This window comes from Cydia pomonella, chromosome 1, assembly GCF_033807575.1.
Source record: "Cydia pomonella isolate Wapato2018A chromosome 1, ilCydPomo1, whole genome shotgun sequence".
Classification (NCBI taxonomy): domain Eukaryota; kingdom Metazoa; phylum Arthropoda; class Insecta; order Lepidoptera; family Tortricidae; genus Cydia; species Cydia pomonella.
Window position 1 is genome coordinate 44189647 of NC_084703.1, and position 21555 is coordinate 44211201.

The 21555-nt window shown below is 39.0% G+C and overlaps 1 protein-coding gene across 4 annotated transcripts in view; it reads right to left on the minus strand.

Moving 5' to 3' along the window:
* Window positions 1-21555, minus strand: part of LOC133524474 (rab GTPase-activating protein 1-like) — a 98780-nt gene that overhangs the window by 69620 nt on the left and 7605 nt on the right. For all 4 annotated transcript variants that reach the window (XM_061860522.1, XM_061860533.1, XM_061860514.1 and 1 more), the window contains 4 exons: window positions 20744-20815; window positions 7649-7778; window positions 5032-5218; window positions 4545-4744 (listed from right to left, as the gene is read on the minus strand). In XM_061860522.1, coding sequence (XP_061716506.1) covers window positions 4545-4744; window positions 5032-5218; window positions 7649-7778; window positions 20744-20815 — 589 coding nt within the window. The remainder of the gene's footprint in view (window positions 1-4544; window positions 4745-5031; window positions 5219-7648; window positions 7779-20743; window positions 20816-21555) is intronic.

Sequence of the window (21555 nt, forward strand, 5' to 3'; positions counted from 1 at the left end):
TAAGTTAAGAAAGTCAATCCGAGAAATGAGTTGAGAGCTGCCTAAAATTATAGCTTGCGACTTACACGGATTAACTTTCAGCCCATAGCGTTTGCTCCAACTGGAAATGTGTTCCAAGTCCCGATTTATGGAGGCGATACTCTTAGGTAGATCGTTAATTACGCATTGAGAGTAAATTTGGAGGTCGTCGGCATAGAGGTGGTAAGAAGAAGAAATATTAGTAGTAATGGAGTTGATGAAGATGGAAAATAATAGAGGAGACAGCACACCGCCTTGCGGAACGCCGGCCAGGGTGCTGCTCCAAGAAGAAATGGAAGAATCTACCTTTACTCGCTGCCGACGACATTCCAAATAACTACGGAACCAGCCAATTGTCACGGGAGATATGTTAATAGCACGCATTAAACTGAGTAAAACATCGAAATCTAGTAGTACAAGTTTAATTTAGTAAAAAAATGTAGTTAAGATTATCACCTATACACCACCATATTACAATAAATAGTTATAACCGAGCAACGCTCGGTCGCCCAGGTACTATAAATTTTACATGAAGACAATTGCATTTAGATTTTTTAATAATTTGAGAGTTAGGTATCTGAAAATCAAAAGTTATCAAGTCAACAAAAAGCTCGGGTCTCTAACAAGTTAAAAAGGACTCAAGCTTCGACTTCTAAAGAGTCTGTAAATCTGACTTGTCTTAAAGCAGGGGACTCAAAGGTATCGAAGGTTTGTTGGCTATGATTAAGCTTAAACTCGCCATCTTGGTTTACATGGATAGTGTAAGATCACTCAAACAACCAAACTTGAACCAAAATCTTCTCAATTTTTTAATGGATTTTTCAATAATATTTTGTAATAACTAGTTATTATTTATTTTGCGCAGACAAACGAATATGTTCTACTTAAATATCAAGGTTTAAAGTGCAGAAAATCAACGTATTAAGAGAATAACGACGAATAAAATTGTATGAAATTTGCATAATGAGAACCACCTTAACCAAGACTACTCATTAGATACATGTGAGCAGTTAGCAAGCGGCGCGTTCAGGTCGCATTATGCTAAACGTATGCTGAGACGCAGACGACACAGTTCCACGCACTGCAGGGCAGATACACATTTTGTAAAGTATAGTATGTGTTTTCGCAAATAGAATTTGAAATAGAGGTGTATTGTCAAAGAAAACTTTGTAGCCACATAATTTTACTGCCATCTTTCGACACATGATTATTATTTTTTTAGAACGTTATTTGACTCTTATTCTTTCCTTAAAGTGGCGCCATCTTACCGGGCACAACCTATAGGTTATGGCGCCATCGAAGCGATGCTGTCATACTTTTGGCCTTTGATCTATTAGATGACGCTATTTTTTGATATTTAACAAATTTAACACGTATATCAGTACAAGAATAAGAAGTCAAATCGCGTTCTAAAAGTTTTAATCATGTGTCGAAGGATGGCTGTAAATTTGTGGCTACAAAGTTTTCTTTGACAATACACCTCTATTTCAAATTCTCTTTGGTTTTAGCTACGCACGCTGAGGCAGAAGGACGTTCTATACTTAACAAAATCTGTTCTGCCCAGCGCTGCGTGGTTATCAATGTTCAGATATTTATGTTTTTAATTGGAAAAAGGTAAGCATTTCCACAATCTCACCGGATGGTAAGTGCCGAGTACTCCAACATACTTACCTAAAAGAATTTGGTACCTTGGCTACTATTGGCTGGAATTACTCAGTTTATAATACCTAATATAAACCTTTATTCTCACAAAATATTACATAAATTCCTCCTCCAAGCCCTTCCAATGATCTCTGTCTTTAGCTTGTCGAGTCCATGTATTTCCAGCTATCTTCACAATATCATTTACCCATCTTCGTTTTGGGCGGCGTCTTGGTCGTGTCGCCTCGCGAGGGTGCCAGTGTAATATTCTCTCGCTCCATCTATCATCTCTGATTCTCGCAACATGACCAGCCCATTTCCATTTCATTCTACAGACAGTTCAATTGCATCTGTCACCTTGGTTATTTCCCATAAGGAAAATAACCAAGACACAAGTCCACAGTCCAGGTTATTTTTTCTATCACTCCGCTTGATGTTTATTACCCAGTTTACCCACCCATAAAGAATATATTTAGTTCTATTAGGTTCGCGTTAGGAATGGTAGGATATAATAAACTAGAAGTTAGAAGGGAACTGGGGCTAGCTTTATATATATTTAAGTTGGTACGAGGCAAGTTGTGCAACCCTGGAGTCCTGGCAGAGAGGTGCGTTTGAACGTACCAGATCGGTATGAGAGGCGGCGGCCGCGCGCTCGAACGCAACTCCTTCGCCAGGCTCCCGTTACGCGCGCAATTCGGACACTGAATCGAGTAGCGATCGAATTAGATTTGTTTCTTTGTTCTTTGAGCGAATTCACAAGGGCCACGCTATATGTATTGTGTTACTGTAGTTTGTAATAATCTATTTACTATATACCTATGTAATTATTTTCTTTTGTGTGTCAAATTCCATACTGTCGAATTAGGATAGCCTGTAACGATGGTGTGTATGTAATAAATAAAAAAATCATTACAAAAACGTCTGCCAACAGTGGCGACCCTACGCTTAACGTTAACTTAATTCATCAATACACACCGGTCATGTAAACAAGATTTTAAACAGAGGAAAATTTAAATCGGCCAGACATCACTGGCGTCAAGGCAAAGCCGACTCAAACACTTGAACATAAAAGTGAATTTAGCATGAAGTGGTATCTCAAGGTCACTTTTATGAGATTCATTGCGTTAGGTCAGGTTCGCATATATGTTTATCTATTAATGTATGCCGCCATGAGGAATCGCATCATGTCATGCTTGGTTTATCAGAAACGTGAGAGGGGTGCATGTCGATGTAACTGAAATCATTATATTGGAATATCAATACGTCTAATGTCGTCCTATGATATATAGGGTGTTATTTCACCCCTTCGCTATATTTTGGCAGGTGAATATATGTCATACTGAGCAAACTTTACTATGGGACCAACCACATTTTTTTTTTTCGAAAACTTCGACATTTTATCAGCCAAAATATTTGAAACAGCCGAACGCAGTGCAAATACATTTACAAGACGGCACAAAACATAAAAATATTTGTGAATAGTTTCTGTAAAATGACTCTTTTAACACATTCACCGCTGAGCTACAGTCGTAGCGCTACGTCGTAGCCGATTACATGGATTTCCCGTTACGTAGCGGAAATGCCTCGTAGAGGCAAAACGACAACGTGACGTGATTAGCGCTGAATGGATTAAGAGATGTTCCAATTGAAAACGCACAGACTGATAGAACAAGAAAATTGATCTTTTAGCTTCTCCAATATCGTAAAGTAGACGGAGAGCAATGAGTTCTGAAGAATGTAATTAGTAAATAAACACACATGCCTAGATATTTAAAAATAAAATACTCACATTATTTTTATCTCTCTCAAAATACCTAAAATAAGGGTTTACAAATGTGGACGGTTTAAAATGAACCAAAACCAAAAATCGTCAAACGCAATTTACTGGTAACGCTTCCCGCGTCCCCCTCGCAATCTCGCTAGAACCACCTAGGTCCCCCATTAATTGGTCCTCCTTTACGCACTAAAGCACTGTTGAATGAGTAACGCGCCATGGCGCTGTACCTGGGTCAAATTTATTTTTGTAGTCTTGTTTTGGACCACTCTGTTACGCTTGTATTTGTGTTTTATGGAATAAATTAAAAAGATAAGCGTTTTTGCATGTCTTTTTAGCTGTAGATTACATTTAACAGGAGATATTAAAAACTAATTTTCATCTCATACAAAAAGCTCCACTTCATCACATTTTTTTAAAAAACAAGACAACGAAAACAATTTTGACCCACTTACTTGACACCAGGCTGACCGCCTCCGCTATTTGGCAGCGGAACACGTGACAGCGATATACAGCCGACTCCCGCTACTCGCCGGTGCCGTGAACGCGAAGCAAGAGGCGACATGCGCGCATACAACAGTATACGGTTGATGGAGTACGGCATGACGCTGTACTTATTTAACACCTGGCTGACCGCCTCCGCTATGTGGCAGCGGAACACGTGACAGCGATATACAGTCGACTCGCTCGTCTCGCCGTGGGACCACGTGAACGCAAAGCAGGAGGCGTCATACGCGCGTAGAACAGTATACAGTTGACGGAGTACGTTATGACGCTATACTTACTTGGTACCTGGCTGACCGCTTCCGCTATGTGGCAGCGGAACACGTGACAGCGATATAGAGCAAACTGCCTCGTCTCGCCGTGGGACCACGTGGACGCGAATCAGCAGGCGTCATGCGCGCATACAACAGTATACGGTTGACGGAGTACGTCATGATGCTGTACATGACACCTGGCTGACCGCCTCCGCTATGTGGCAGCGGAACACGTGACAGTGATATACAGCCGACTCCCGCTACTCGCCGGTGCCGTGAACGCGAAGCAAGAGGCGACATGCGCGCATACAACAGTATACGGTTGATGGAGTACGGCATGACGCTGTACTTACTTGACACCTGGCTGACCGCCTCGGCTATGTGGCAGCGGAACACGTGACAGCGATATACAGCCGACTCCCTCGTCTCGCCGTGGGACCACGTGAACGCGAAGCAGGAGGCGACGGGCGAGCCGGCCGTGCCGCGCGCATAGAATAGGATGCGGTTGACGGAGTAGCGCGTCATGACGCTGTTCGTGTCCGCTTGGTATAGCCTGTTGATGGAATACTTGGTTACTACTGTACTAGCGTAGGTAGATGGTAGGTCCAAACAGATATAAAAGCTGCATTGAAACAGATCTGATAGATAACGTGATAGGCCTAATTTTAGATTTATTAAACAATGAGACTTCTACGCGTAGCGTACCACTAATTTCTACCTATGCAACAAATCCCTGTGGGTTCAATGATTTCGATATAGACACGGCGATACCGTCCATACTTCCATCCAGACACACGCAAGTAAAAAAATACATCTGTGAGGAAAACAGAAGATACTCACACAACAAGCCCTTGCGAGCAGACAGGTATAGAAATAGACACCGCAATGCCGTCTCTGCTCTCAGGCATGGAACTGAGTTCCTTCATGATCCTCTGTATGTCCGTTTCTGATTTGGGATCGGTGATGTTCTGGGCTCCTAGGTAGCTGACACCGCTGAACACGGTGCATTCTTGGTCCACGTCTGAAACTAAAGAGTTTGGTTAGAATTTGAACTTTTTGTAAACTAGTTTCAAAGGTAAGTCCGGCTAGATATTTAACTATCAGAGTAATCAAAAAAAAAAATTTAAGTACTATTGCTCAAGCAAGCTCTAAAATGTTTGTGCGTACGTGACGTTGGCTGTTTATCATTTATCGTGTTACGCGTCACTCTCGCATTGATATAGAATTAGGAAGTAACGGTCACGATGACAGATGATCAAAACGCAATTAACGAATTGCCAGACCGAAATGATTAATAATTGTATTTACAGTAACTCGGGCGTCCTTTGATTGCCTGCCGATTTCTATGAAAATAAGGCATTTACCACTTTTTCCTGACAATAAATTAATGGTCATGAAAAAATGGAATGACTCAGTATCTATGGATAGGTCTTCAAAAATGATATTGAGGTTTCTAATATCATTTTTTCTAAACTGAATAGTTTGCGCGAGACAATTCCAAAGTGGTAAAATGTGTGTGTGTGTGTGTGTGTGTCCCCTGTAACTTTTAAAATATGATAAAACTATAAAAAAAATATGATGTACAATACCATGCAAACTTCCACCGAAAATTGGTTTGAACAAGATATAGTAAGTAGTTTTTTTTTAATACGTCATAAATGGTACGGAACCCTTCATGGGTGAGTCAGACTCGCACTTGGCCGCTTTTTTTGTTTGTAGTTTTTACTTTATTGTATTCATGCCAAATTGCAACGTTCTAGCACTAACGATCACGGAGCAAATCGTGGACAGATGGACATGCCGAAACTATAAGGGTTTCTTGGTGACTACGAAACCCTAAAAACACCGTCTATAAGCTTATAAAAATAGAAATTTTACCGGCATCGCAGAAATAAACTCATAATAGAGCTTCCTCCTTAGTACCTACGACTTGAAAGTATTTTTAGACACAAAAGTATTTAACTTAACAACGTAGAAAGGAAAACTTCTTCATGTACCTAGAAAGCAGGAATATCGAGTAACGTTAGTTATAAATAACCCCATTGTGCTCGGTCAACTTGAATGTTAAGATATACAAAGATTGTTCGTATTGTAATAAAAGTGCGTGCGTTTTTTGAGTGAAATTATGGCTAATCGTGAGTCATGTAGAGAATTATTTAAGTAATTAGGTTTACCCACTCTGTCAGCGCTGTACATTTCATGCCGTTGACGGAAAAATGAAGTCACGGTACATAGAGTATGATTCCAATTAGTCTTTTCGCAATAATAAATCATTTTTCAACCTCTTTAGTTAACTGATATACTCTCGTCTAACTAACTTTTATCTTAATGACACGCAACAATAGTTATTTCTGCGACAAGAGAGGAAAGTTAGTTTTTCTTGAGAGTATTGATTTTGAGTTCCGAGTAAGCGAAAGATTCTATAATTGAATCGGAATTAAGTAGGCTTGTTCGAGCTGCTGAGGTGAAAAATAATAGATTGTTAGTTTATTAAATTATACATATTTTCGATTTTTAACAGTTTAACTTTTACGCGTCAATTAGCTATCAATTTGTAGTGTTATAAAAAACTGCCTGTATGTGAAATTACGTCATTTTTACGTCTTAGGCATGAAATGTACGGGCCCTGATAATGGAGCTCTGTTAGCATGTACAGCGGTATCCTGATATATATCCACCGTTAATTTTATACCTTAATTATAATATGTAGACTAGCATTAATAGAATAGAACTGTACTATTGTGTGCCCTTACAGGGTGTCATGAACTGGCTATATGGAATGTACATGACAATGCAATATTGAATAAATGACTAAGATTAAAGTGACACTAGTGACATGATATACTCTTTAATTACCGTACATACGTACGTAATACAGGCTGTTCGGAAGTATTCAATCGTAAATCATTAATTTATCTATTGATACTGTGTCTTTTGGAATGAGTCTTTGGACATAGGTTAGAAACACCCTAATCGACACGTCCTATTCATCTACGTCCAGAGGGTAGAGACACATTGTATAAGCGGCTAGTGTGCGCTGATCGGTGGTAAAATCCTCAGCCATTCCGTACCGGTGTACACAGGCCTCATCCTACGCGGCATGCCGCGGCACGTCGCGGTCTGCGTTCGTAAGCCGCCTGAGTGCCACGAGTGTGAATTGAAGCCCGAAGCCAAAGGCGAGGGCTTCATTAACACGAATTCGTAATTCCTGTACAGCCCGTGGCAAACAATGTTTTTCATCATACTTGTGAGGAAGAAAAGGGAAATAAATAAACTTCTGTCAATTTCATACAGCCCTAGGACGAAATTTAGGATTTAGGAACTGCATCGCTTACGTAGAAAAACACCTATTACGAGCAAGTATGATCAACAATCCTTTGCCTGTCTTTGTCGGCGTGCGTAGGTCATATCTCGTTGTAATAAGGTTTACGAATCGTAAGTCAACTAAGTAACGTACCTTCGTCCTCGCTGTCAGTAGGCTTCATATGGTCGTGTTTCTCTGTCGGGGAGGGCGTGCAGCCGTCTCCGGAGGCCGCGCCATCCATTACTTGGTAGAACTTCGAGCCGCCGACCAGCCGGCAGGACTCCTGCGATAATAGAAGATATGTTAACCAAATATTAATTATCATAGCACCGTGTAACGTAAAGTGTCACGCAGTGTGAGGGTTTTTGAGAAATGCTCTTCCAAACACGCTCCAGCTGTAGTTTTACTCAAGAGATTACATTATGGCACTTTAAAATAGAAAAGGGTTTTGAAAGGGCCGTGTGTCACCCTTGTGTTTGCAGTTGTCGTAAGGTACGGTGACCGTTTTTCATCACATAGGCCGTACGAATAAAAAAAATTACCAATACGCGCTATGTTCACAACAATACATACATACGACGACCGGTCTGGCCTAGTGGGTAGTGACCCTGCCTACGAAGCTGATGGTCCCGGGTTCAAATCCCGGTAAGGGCATGTATTCGTGTGATGAGCATGGATATTTGTTCCTGAGTCATGGGTGTTTTCTATGTATTTAAGTATTTATACATATTTATATATTATATATATCGTTGTCTAAGTACCCTCAACACAAGCCTTATTGAGCTTACTGTGGAACTTAGTCAATTTGTGTAATAAAGTCCTATAATGTTTATTATGTTTATTATTATATAAAAAAAACGTAGATCTACATTTTTTTTTTCAAATATATTTATAAATGTTCAAATTCCTATTGGTCCCACTGTTGACAAACGCAGCTACATACTGCCGTGCTAATTCAAAAGGACGCATGTCCTCAGCGTGGGTTTTGAGAAATCAGCGAATTTAGATTTTTACCCACCGTACGTTCTTAATTGATTTCTGAATTTTTTAAACATAAATGAAAAAACGTTTTAATAGGCAAGGAATGCTACCAATATTTTTTTATTGCTTAAATTACTCAAAAATCGACATGCGTCCTTTTCACCTAACATTTTGAAGTAAACTGCTACAAAAATCGGACGCTTGTCCAAATTACGGCCATTTAGCTTTGGGAATTATAGATTGCAGGAAATATTATTTATTAAGACTGAAATAATACTTGAAGATTAAATTTTAGTTCTAGAAAAAAACAAAAAAGCTTTTTACAGGTTAAGTAAATTATTCAAAAATAGCAACGCCAAGCGGTCTTCGTAGTCTATGGGTGTTGCTCTATTACGGGTGTCACATGCGTGTTTCTGACTTATGAAGTAATTATTTTTACTATGCAACCAAATGAATATTTTGTAAGTTGACAGCAAAGCACTTAGTTTAACTGTATTCGTTTTGGTTTTGTTAGGGTGGTAGCCATTCATCGCAGTAACGTTATAGCGATTAAAAGCACAAGAGCTTTTATGAGGAATAGACAATATAGACTTTTCTTGAAACCTTTTATGTATGTTCTTATATTCGTGTTAATGAATGCATAAATGACAGATAACAGTAGAGGAGTAGGAAAATTATTTTATTAACTTCTGCAGCGCGCTTCTTCTACGCGCTCTAAGTACCTAGTAAGGTATGTAAACACAGTTATAAGTACTTACATTTTCATTATCCCATAAACTTGAAATTTAACGTACTAAAACACTCCAATCACCCATATCTATTTACCACAAATTAATTTCAAAATATCATGTACTTTACGACATTATCGTACAAATTATAATTACGGTATATTACGTAGATAGAATGAAGTACCGTTTTATCCATCTACCTTCCGAGTTAAAACGTCGCGTTCACTAATCTATAAAGACGCATGTCAGATATATGCGTCCTTAACTCACTAGTAAAAGGGAGATGAGTTTTTGCTTAGCAACGGACACATAGGTCTAACTGGCTTAGGATATGCCATGATATTGGACATGTGTTAAATTTTCTTGATTGAATAATATTGCTTACAAAAATTTGTTTTTGTAATACACAAGAGATGAATTCATATTCATACCTGATCTATTGAAAAATGGTAAAAAGTAAAAATTGATTTTGTGGAGATGCGTCCTTTTGAATTAGCACGGCAGCATAGTATTGCGAAAAAAAATCCACTTAACGTGGTAACGATAATCCATGCCAATAAATGTTCCTAGGCCTATGTTTAATTATCTACTAGTTCACCGCAATTACCCCAAAACACCTTATGATTGATAGAAATGCAATAAAAAATGCGCATAACGGGCTAGTTTCGTTCTATATGTCACGTCATGTTCCATTCTATATTTGTGTATAGTTGCATTCTAGTTCCATTAAATACGAGCATATTCCGAGGTGAGCTAAACCCTAACTACGAGTACAAACAAAACGAAGAACTAGGTCTCAAATCAATCTTCGTCTTCCTCGCGTTGTCCCGGCATTTTGCCACGGCTCATGGGAGCCTGGGGTCCGCTTGACAACTCATCCCAAGATTTGGCATAGGCACTAGTTTTTACGAACGCGACTGCCATCTGACCTTCCAACCCAGAGGGTAAACTAGGCCTTGTTGGGATTAATTCGTCTAGTCGTCGTCTCTAATCAATACGTCATATATTATATATTTCAAATATTATTGCGCATTGTATCAAATAATGAAACTAAAATACCTTTAATGTTTGGATAAATAGTGTATATGAAAACGCCATTTTAAATTGTTTGTTGCACAAACTGTAATTATTGTAAATAAAAGATGCCATTGCCGGTTGTCGATAAGGTTGATTACAAATTGAAGCTTCAATATGAAATAATAGTTAGCGTCTTATTAACGTTGTACCCTTTTGTTTAAATATGGCACATATATGTAGATTTTTGAATCATCTCGCAAGTTTACCTACCTACTGTCACCCACGAAGGCAAGAAGGAAAGCTTTGAGTTTGCGTTCGTCAGTAAGATTACTTTAGATGTGGGTGTAGGCGTAGATGTCATACATAATAACAGAGGTCGGATACGAACTGGCCTCTTCAGCTTTCATGGCTATCGCCATTACCTCTCGCAACACAAACACCTACACAATATGAGTAAAACAGACAGCTCCATGTGCAGAGCGTGCATAGAAGAAGAGGTAACAACAAAACACATTCTCCTACACTGCAAACGGGAAGAAGTATACAGGAGCAAATAGCTAGGGACTCCGTGCACACTAAGGGAGGCAGTTAGCAACCTGAAAATATTGCTAGGCTTCGTAGAGGAGCTGGGGTGGTTAGAGTAGCGCTACCTCGTTTCGCGCAAAATAGGCACCATGGTTGTCGATTTGCGGAAAATGCCCAGAAGCACTCGTAAACAAGTTCAAAAATTCGAACTCAAGACCTCTGATTTTGACGTTTTCCGCTACTCTAAGTTCTCGGTGATTTTACTATATACAGGCGATATACTCGTACACGTTTACCGAAAATGTGGCAACATACTAACTAACAATCTGGCATTACTAGTAAAAAAAGAGTATACAAGGGTGTCGCGTTCAATGCAGCTTAAACGATGGCCAAAGACAGAGGACTATATCGTAAGAGTCACTGATTGTACATCCACGTTCAGCTAAAGTCAACTGTTTCGGCAAAATCATCGAAAATTAGCGCATTACCTTATAGCAATTAGAACAGTTTCCCGTCAAATCTGGTTAATTTGTAGAAGATTCTGGTTTCCTACCATTAATTTGTAACATATTCAACTTATATTAACTTTGTTACACAAGGTTTAGCAAGCTTCAGGAAGAACACAAACTTCCAAAATCATAAAACATAAGTTTTCTCCGAAACAATTTATTTCCTCTCTCCTCTATCAATGGATGGTTTGATTCGTACTGATGTACTGACAACGACATAAACATTCCAACCAGTTAAGTTTCCACCAATGTTTACAAATGAATAAGAACCAAGAATTACACGCACCTTATCTAAAATTTGCGAATACCTCCCATGCGTCATGGCCGTCACGCAAATCTGCATTTTACAGACAAAATCAAACTAATCACTTAACTTAATCGTTAATAATATCACAGTTAACACACGACTTGGCGCTATGGCAATGAAAATAGAATATTTAATAATAATGGTCCTTCTGTGATTCATTGCGTTTGATTTTCACAAATGGCACATGTTATTTAGTCCTTGCAGTGATCGAGTTTGACAAATTTAAACTTTAGCGTCTTAGTAACAAGGCAGTAATTTCAATAAAATGAATAGCCAGGAATTCGCCACTTAAGCCCTTTTGGTAACAAGACCTGAACGATTGGCGGTTATCCTCAACACTGACGCATTTGTAATAAAATTTGCGGTAATAAATTGACATATGTGCGTTTGAAATTCGAACGCCCTTACGACATTCTTCAATAATATGGATAATACAGTGAACTGACCTATAGTGGATCCTATTACAACGTATTAGAGTTCTACAATGACTTATTTTCTGTTTCTTCATTTCTGCGAGGGTACAATCCTGACAAATTCGATCAGGCCATATATGGGTAAAGTTAGTAGCGGGTGTGTGGCTTCCGAATATGTTGACGTTATAGCGTTTGCAGTGACCGATAACGATATAGTTGTAACTTTGTCGTTGAAGGGTGCAGTAACAATCAGGACAAACAATGACGTACGTTACATGTGCCCTTTTTAGGGTACCGTAGCCAAATGGCAAAAAACGGAACCCTTATGGATTCGTCATGTCAGTCTGTCTGTCCGTTTATGTCACAGCCACTTTTTTCCGAAACTATAAGAACTATACTGTTGAAACTTGGTAAGTAGATGTATTCTGTGAACCGCATTAAGATTTTCACACAAAAAAAAAATTTGGGGGGTCCCCCATACTTAGAACTGAAACTCAAAAAATTATTTTTCATCAAACCCATACGTGTGGGGTATCTATGGATAGGTCTTCAAAAATGATATTGAGGTTTCTAATATATTTTTTTTCTAAACTGAATAGTTTGCGCGAGAGACACTTCCAAAGTGGTAAAATGTGTTGTATAAGTTACCCCTGTAACTTCTAAAATAAAAGAATGATATAACTAAAAAAAAATGTATGATGTGCATTACCATGCAAACTTCCACCGAAATTTGGTTTGAACGAGATCTAGTAAGTAGTTTTTTTTTAACCTTTTGAACGCCACGCCTATCATACGCGGCGCGTAATCGTGAACCTTGTCGGTACGCATAAAGGTTGATATTGGGCTGTAGCCGCGCGCGTCATACGACGTCTTTGGTGGTCAAAAGGTTAATACGTCATAAATGGTACGGAACCCTTCATGGGCGAGCTCGAATCGCACTTGGCCTCTTTTAGTCGATTAAGGCAGAAGTAAGAATGTTAAAAAAATACAGAAATAAAAATCTGATTACATAAATACAGCTTAAAACATGTGTCACTTTCTTAGATCGTAACTAAGAATGTAACTGAATCTCGACTATCTAATAAATTGTCTAGCCGTTTCAGCCGTGGAAAAATATATACAAACATACCTATGCAGTATGCATACTTCATAACGCTCCCAATCTTGGGTAAAAATTACTCCGTGCAATGAAAATATATCGTACAAAATTTTCGAACAAAAGTTACCATGAATTTACCTACCTTCCCGCTCCGAGCCACAACCGCCATCTTTGAAAATCCCTCACACCCTCAACCCTAAACGCACCATCACTTATCACAGCTAAATATTAAAGAAATCACAAACTCGACTGAAGTCCATCCAGTCTAATTTCCAATGGTACTTCTAATTTCGACCTTAATAAATCCGCTACAAGATTCATTTTTAAGTATTTGCATAAAGAATGTGTGACAATTTGCACTGACACCTTCCAAACGGCGGTCCGACGCATACAAAGCGGGCTCCTTAACTGAGTCATTTTATTCGCTTAATGGAACAAGCAATGTACACGTCACAATACGTAGGATCGTAATTGGCTCAAACGGTGGCCTCTGGTAACGAAGTTTAATGGACTATAAACTTAGCTGGACATTGGGAGATCTTACGTATTTGCAATAAGGTATACAATAAGTCAGTTATGAGGTTACGACGAGGTTCGCGTTGATTCGAAATCAAAACAACGGGTCGGGTTATGATTATGACATGCCGAAGAAAACGCGGTGAATACGAGATAACTAAACAGTCACTAACGGCTGGCAAACTTAATCTATGCTCCGGCTTTCGAATGACCTGAAAATCCCAACAATTTTGTGTAAGCCGCCTTTAAAACATTTACACTTGAGCAAAGTCATGGACTGAAATTTTTGCGCTTTACTTGTTGATTGACTTCCCTGCCGATACCTTTATTTACTCTGTACATAAATAGGTATGAAGAGTTGTGTTTCTGATATCGTGAAAGAGATTACGAGAATTCGCAGTATTCACAGCGGGAGCCATGCGTTTGAATCCGATTTCGATATCCATATTTTTTGGTAGGCCCGATGTGAATAAAATTTCTTCGCATTTCGTGCCTCTTGATAAAAACTAAACAAAATAAGTCAAATGTTTAGAACAATCAATAACTATTTTTTGGATAGACCTTCTTTTTTGTGGAAGTCGGTTAAAAATATAGCCTACGTTACCTTACAAAGACGAATCGATCAAATTAAGCTCAGTGGTTTCAACGTTACACATTACACCTACATATAATAGAAATATAGACTCCTAATATCATTAAAAACCTATTTTTTTATTCGATAACTAAATTTCGATTTTCACGTTTCCCGGTAGGCCCCTAGTACACAAACCGCCTTGATGCATCAATGTCATATTTTATTAGCAATGTGTTATTTTATTAGCAAATTATGTGAAAATTTGTCGAAAAACAGTTTAAGGCACAGTATGTATAAGGTACTCTATGCTTTACGATATGTGCTAGTGCTGCACTCTGGCGGCAGAACATTGCAGTAATACTCCATATCGGAACAGACTTGCTTTTGTTTCGTTAAATCTCCATACAAAACAAAATCAATTCCATTTCATACAATATAGATCGATATTTGTATGGCGGGTTTTAGGAGGTGTCTTATTGCTTTTTATTATACACCAGATGGCGGTATAAAAAATTTAAAGGGAGATTTTAAATTTCTAGGCAGTTGTGTTCCTAAAACTATGCCATTGAACTATATTCGCAACTAACTAAAAAATCCTTAAAGCAACCAGTCATAAATGATTTTATAGGCAATAAAATTATATCGCACCAATCAGAATAATCGGTTAACGGCACGGTTAACTAGTCCTGGCAATTACTTAAACTCATAATGCAATTATTTCGTAGTAAAATAAAGTAGTAAATAAAAACTAGCACTTTGGTTCACTATGTGTGTAACCGCGAAAATCGAAGTACGTCAATTACGAGTATTTTTCTCTGTCACTCTAATTACGTCTTAGTGACAGGAAAAGAGAAAGATCCCCGCAATTTGCGAATTTCGCATTTTGCTGTAGGCCCCCTGAGCTCACGCTCGCAAAAAGCGTTTTCACATTCTCCGATCCGATAGCGGATGTAGGATCCTACACTCTAACACAGATAATGCCTACACATACGCACGCACACAAACAAATATCGGTCCGACAGCTGGGACCCATTTCCCGAACGGTATTAGTCTAATATTATTAGTGTGTTGCCATGGTAACCCATACGACTTGACAGTTCGTGGGCTAATAATTAGTCTAAAACCGTTCGAGAAATGGGCCCCTGGCTTGGGGCTCCGACATGGCTGAAATTATCGGAAGCGCGGAATGCCACCCAAGCACTTTTCAGTGCGCGCACTCTGAATTCGAAATCGCATTCATTGTCACATACGGAAATTGCCACCAGCTTATAGGTATCACTTATATTGTTAAGCTTTACCTGGATCTCAATACCTATACCTAACTAATACTTAAATAACACTTGAGTAAAACACTTTTTTCGACACACTATGTGCGCCTACACCTATAACTGGCTATCACTTATACTTGAACAACACAACACAATACAATAACGCCACGACTTCGAATAACGCCGGTCCACGTATCAACGGTACTGCCATATCTATTATTAATAGTTCACGGCAACGTGTAGAAACAATTAGAGCAAAATGTTGTCGCGACTATCGCGGAGTTACGAATTTCAAAACCGCCTAGTTCCGTAACGCATATGTATACCCCATTACATTTACCATGACGGGATCCCACTAGAGACGGTCATTAGGGGTAAACAACGAGTATTGACAACAAATATACCCGGCAAACTTTTGCCTTACATGTAACTGTCCACTCTTGATCCTTTTGTGTTATTATTTGACCACACGCTGGCTTTGAAGAGCAGAGCTCGTAAAGAAATTGTTAAACAATAGATCAACATTATGGTTCTCTTTGTGCGGTGCAATTTCAAGTGGAATCCCGCCATGGTAAATGAAATGGGGTATACCTAAAGTGTATACCCCATACTCGACCGGTTTGGCCTAGTGGGTAGTGACCCTGCCTACGAAGCTGATGGTCCCGGGTTCAAATCCTGGTAAAGGCATTTATTCGTGTGATGAGCATGGATATTTGTTCCTGAGTCATGGGTGTTTTCTATGTATTTAAGTATATATAAATATTTATATATTATATATATCATTGTCTAAGTACCCTCAACACAAGCCTTATTGAGCTTACTGTGGGGCTTAGTCAAATTGTGTACTAATGTCCTAAAAAAAAAAAAGTACCTACCATCTAGCCGGCCAGACGCTCATAAATAGGCCGTTCATTCCATATTACACATTTCAAATCTTTAAAGACAAATCAGAATTACATTGTGGACGGCAAGAGGATACGAACAAACTATTTCTTTTTTTTTAATAGCCTTCATGTCCCACTGCTGGGCAAAGGCCTTCCCTGTCTTCCGCCACTCGTCACGGCTTTGTGCATGCTCCCGCCAGTCGCCAAAAATTGAGACCAGGTCGCCTCGCCATCTCGTTTTTGGCCTGCCTCTGCCTCGGGTGATATATAAAAAAAAGCGGCCAAGTACGAGTCGGACTCGCCCATGTAGGGTTCCGTACCATTTATGACGTATTAAAAAAAACTACTTACTAGATCTCGTTCAAACCAATTTTCGGTGGAAGTTTGCATGGTAATGTATATCATATATTTTTTTTAGTTTTATCTTTCTGTTATTTTAGAAGTTACGGGGGGGGGGGGGGGGGGGGGGGGGGGGTTACACACATTTTACCACTTTGGAAGTGTCTCTCGCGCAAACTATTCAGTTTAGTAAAAAATTATATTAGAAACCTCAATATCATTTTTGAAGACCTATCCATACATACCCCACACGTTTTTGTGTGAAAATCTTAATGCGGTTCATAGAATACATCTACTTACCAAGTTTGAACAGTATAGTTCTTATAGTTTCGGAAAAAAAGTGGCTGTGACATAAACGGACAGACAGACGGACATGACGAATCCATAAGGGTTCCTTTCTTTGCCATTTGGCTACAGAACCCTAAAAACCGGCCAAGAGAATATCGGGCCATGCTCAGTGTAGGGTTGCGTAATTACCCGTCCGTCAAAATAGACTTTTTGCAAAAACAAATAAATCTGATAAAAGGTACCTTCATCCCCTACCCCTCATACCCTCAGCATAACCCCCGCCCTCGAGGACTTTTAGTATGTCTATCTGGAGACCACAATGTATAACTATAGCAATTCAAAAAACAACACGATTTTCACGAGCTATTATAGCCACAAAAGTCTTCTACATTATTCCTATTTTTTGTGGCAATAAACTATTTCATTTTCAAACAATAGGAAACATAACAAACAGGCTCACGTCCTAAACGCAAACGGATCCGCCGCGTATATAAATAAACTTTCCTATTATCTGAAATATACCATCATAGAACAATCTAACACCTACGTTCTGTCGCTGTACTTAAGAACTAAATAAATACCCGCGCAGCTCCAAAAGAGCGTATAACAATTAACTACCAGAGGAATATACACCCTGTTACAAACAAATACATCTTAATACGGAACGTTCCTATTCTGTTTCGCCAAGCGTGAATTTTAAGCGCCACCTTTGGTTATATTGTGTACGTCGTGTTCAATTCGATGCGTTAGTTATAAGTCTTAAGCTGGGTCCACACTTGTATCATTTTGTCGATCACGATCAAGCGTATGTAATCGAACTCGCTTATCCTAAGTATGGACGCTCACTTTTGGGCGTACCATATCAGTAAAAAAAATATTATGGGACATTATTACACAAATTGACTAAATCCCACAGTAAGCTCAATAAGGCTTGTGTTGAGGGTACTTAGACAACGATATATATAATATATAAATATTTATAAATACTTAAATACATAGAAAAAACCCATGACTCAGGAACAAATATCCATGCTCATCACACGAATAAATGCCCTTACCAGGATTTTCGTATCATAACACCGTATCATTTTGCCTTTCTTTTCTGCGATCGTTCGTCGGTACAAGGTGTCTAGCCAAGATGCCAATTGTTCCGCTACAACAACAAACCGCTATCCTGTCTCTCTATCTCGGTAATATGTAAGTTATAGAGAAACAAAGCATTTCGTTGTCGTAGCGCATACGATAACCATTTCAGTAACAGTTCCGCTGCCCGAGACGGTAATTGATATTCAGGTTTATTCTTAAAATGAACATCTTGGCTGGGCCCCCCGATCTCCGTGCTATTCAAAAATATCGCCTGCTGGTATCGCTCACCGAAATGTATTAATGGCACACCTGTTTTACATTATAATCTGTTAAGCCATTTCCGTCAGAGGAAAAAGGGGTATACTTAAAAAAGGAGTTATTAATTAATCATTCCATATAAAATTTTGCCCCTTTTTTCTACTGACAAACTTGTTAGACCGACTATATTAACAAGGAGGTTAAAAAACGATATCCATGTTGTAATATAACATAATACAATATAATAAACACAAGAAACTATTCCTACGGCAGCACTGCACTGATCTGATCGGTACTTGGATCAAGTTGGATCGGTATACGTACAAACTTGTCAAAAGCGTGTCCGTATCTCCTTTGTTGATCGAGGAAAAACCGACTCGAGATGGATTGCGGCATATCACGTATCCGAAACGCGTATCATGAATCAAGATACAGTGTCAAAACACGTCCATACTTACCGATCATGGAACGTGTATCTGATCGAGAGTGTGTGGGGTATCGAATAACCGCGTAGCAACATGATCACACTAACGATCATCATACGCGTCGGAGCTACGATACGGCGAAATGATACAAGTATGGACCCAGCTTTAGAAACCTAAAGGTTGGGATATACTTGAGCATTCTCTTGTTTATGGAACGTGTAAACAAAATACTTAAAATTACGTTATTGCTATAAATATACCTCAATGAAATGTACAGAGGAATTAAATTTCCCAACCAGCTAAGGTTCAATATCGTTCAACATACTGTCACCATGAGCTAGCTAAAGCACGACGTTGCTTTGACGACATGTAAAATTTTCGACCTTAATGCATTGCGAATGTCTAACAACATTAACATTTCAACGAAATGGGCAGGGAATTAAATTCCTTGACAGTAGTATAATGGCAACACTCTTGATTTGAGCTTGGTACGGTCACGTCTAAAAATATCGATACGAAAGTGCCAAAAATATGTATACACGACTTTATTGCCCATTAAGGTAGAATATACATATTTTAGGCACATTTTTCGTACTGATATTTTCAGACGTGACTGTACAAGGGAAGGGCTGATTATCGTGAGATTTTGCTAGCAGGTTTGATTGTTTATGATTTCTTTAAAAATGGCGGAGCAATGGGGTACGGGACGTCTACATATCACAGAGCCAATAGTACGCTCAGTCACGTCTTAAAATATCGATACGGACAAAGTGCCAAAAATATCTATACACTACCTTAATATATGGGCAATAAGGTCGTTTATACATATTTTTGGCACTATTTTCGTATCGATATTTTCAGACTTGACTGTACCCCTTTTTTATATTTAACAAATTTAACACATATCAGTGAAAGAATAAGGATCAAAGTCAAATGGCGTTCTAAAAGTTTAAATAATATGTCGAAAGATGCAGTAAATTTACTGTGGCTACAAAGTTTTCTTTGACAATCTACCTCTATTTCAAATTCTCTTTGCTATCACTTAGACTCCGCCGTCCGTCCTCTATTTCAAATTCTCTTTGCTATTACTTAAACTCCGCTGTCCGTCCTCTATTTCAAATTCTCTTTGCTATTACTTAGACTCCGCTGTCCGTCCGTTTGTCTGTCTGTTACTAGGCCATATCTCATGAACCGTGATAGTTAGACAGTTGACATTTTCAGAGATGATGTATTTCTGTTGCCGCTATAACAACAAATACTAAAAAGTACGGAACCCTCGGTGGGGGAGTCCAACTCGCACTTGTCTTTACAGACAAGACTGTCAAGGAAAATTTTATTGAACCTGATCGGTCTAGCCGTTTTGCAAAAAGTCTATATTGACAGACGCATAACTATGGAATCCTACACTGAGCATGGATCGACGTGCTCTTGGCTAGTTTTTTTTTTTATGTTTGCTCAGTAGGTGACTAAGCTTGCTTATTCGAAACTAAAAAATTGAGTTATGATATGATACACAATTACGAAAAACCGACGTTTTCTTATATCGTCTATTTTTGATCTCTTTGTTAACTTAAACACCCTGTAGCCCTAAAGTATTGATCGTAGAGTAAAAATAAACATAACCAAATTTGTAAAAAAACTTAGCATAACCTTACCCCTCTGTCGAAACTCTCGGCCACAATCATATACGTGGACTGACGTCTATCTGACATTGTTATTTGTACGTTACATAGCCATACATTTGGCGTGCCCATCCCCCACAAAAACCGGCAGACTGATTTATACACAAAATTATAGACAAGGCGTCTCCGGTTGGTTAAATGCTGTAAAGTTCAAAGCTTAAAAATATGAACTAAACTAGATGGTTCAAGATATGTTGAGGATTAACCTGCCGAAAGAAAATAGCTCAGTTTTCATTTCAGTACCGGACAATTGTGGCAATAATATCGTGACTCGCGTTACTTTTTTCATGTAAATCCATAAATGATTGCCTCCGGTCATACTATCTGAATACTGTATACATATACATACCGGCTCTTGTAGAGGGTGATTCTGCACGGCGACCCCGTCTTCAGCCATTTCTGGTTCGGTGTCGCTCTCCACCTATGAACAGAAATATAAGTAGTTTAGACCGGAGGTACAAAATAAATAATAGTACTACCGTACAGAAGTGACACTTCCTATAAAACCGAAGTCTGACAGCGATTCAGGGACGAATTATTCTGTCCCTTTCTAATGTATGGCACTATACCTTTCGGCTATTTAGGGTTGTCAAAATTCAAGTCATTATTTTATTTGTGGTTGTGCACGCATAGGGAAGTCAAGTTGTGCCAGCCCTAATAATTGCTCGGAGCAATGCTCAGCCGAACAGAGACGAAAAAAGCCGAAAGGAGGAGTGTCGCCCCACTGCCGGGGGTCATCAAATGGCGGACCTCGATCTGGATCGCCTACCTATCTTGTGCGGACCTTAAGTAAACAGTAACTTTGTATTACTGAGTACGTAATTTAATGTAAATTTAAAACAATCTTTGCTGTCGTCAATTCGACAATGGAGTCAACAATCAACATATATTTGTGAAGGAGCATTTTCGAAGATGAACTTCATCATCATCTTCCTCCTGCTGTCCCGCCATTTTTGCCACGGCTCATGGGATCCTGGGGTCAGCTTGGCAACTAATCCCTAGAATTGACGTAGACACTACTTTTTACGAAAGCGACTGCCATCTGACCTTCCAACCCAGATACAACTAGGCATTATTGGGATTAGTCCTGTTTCCCTCACGATGTTTTCCTTCACCGAAAACCGACTGGTAAATATCAAATGGTATATCGTACATAAGTTC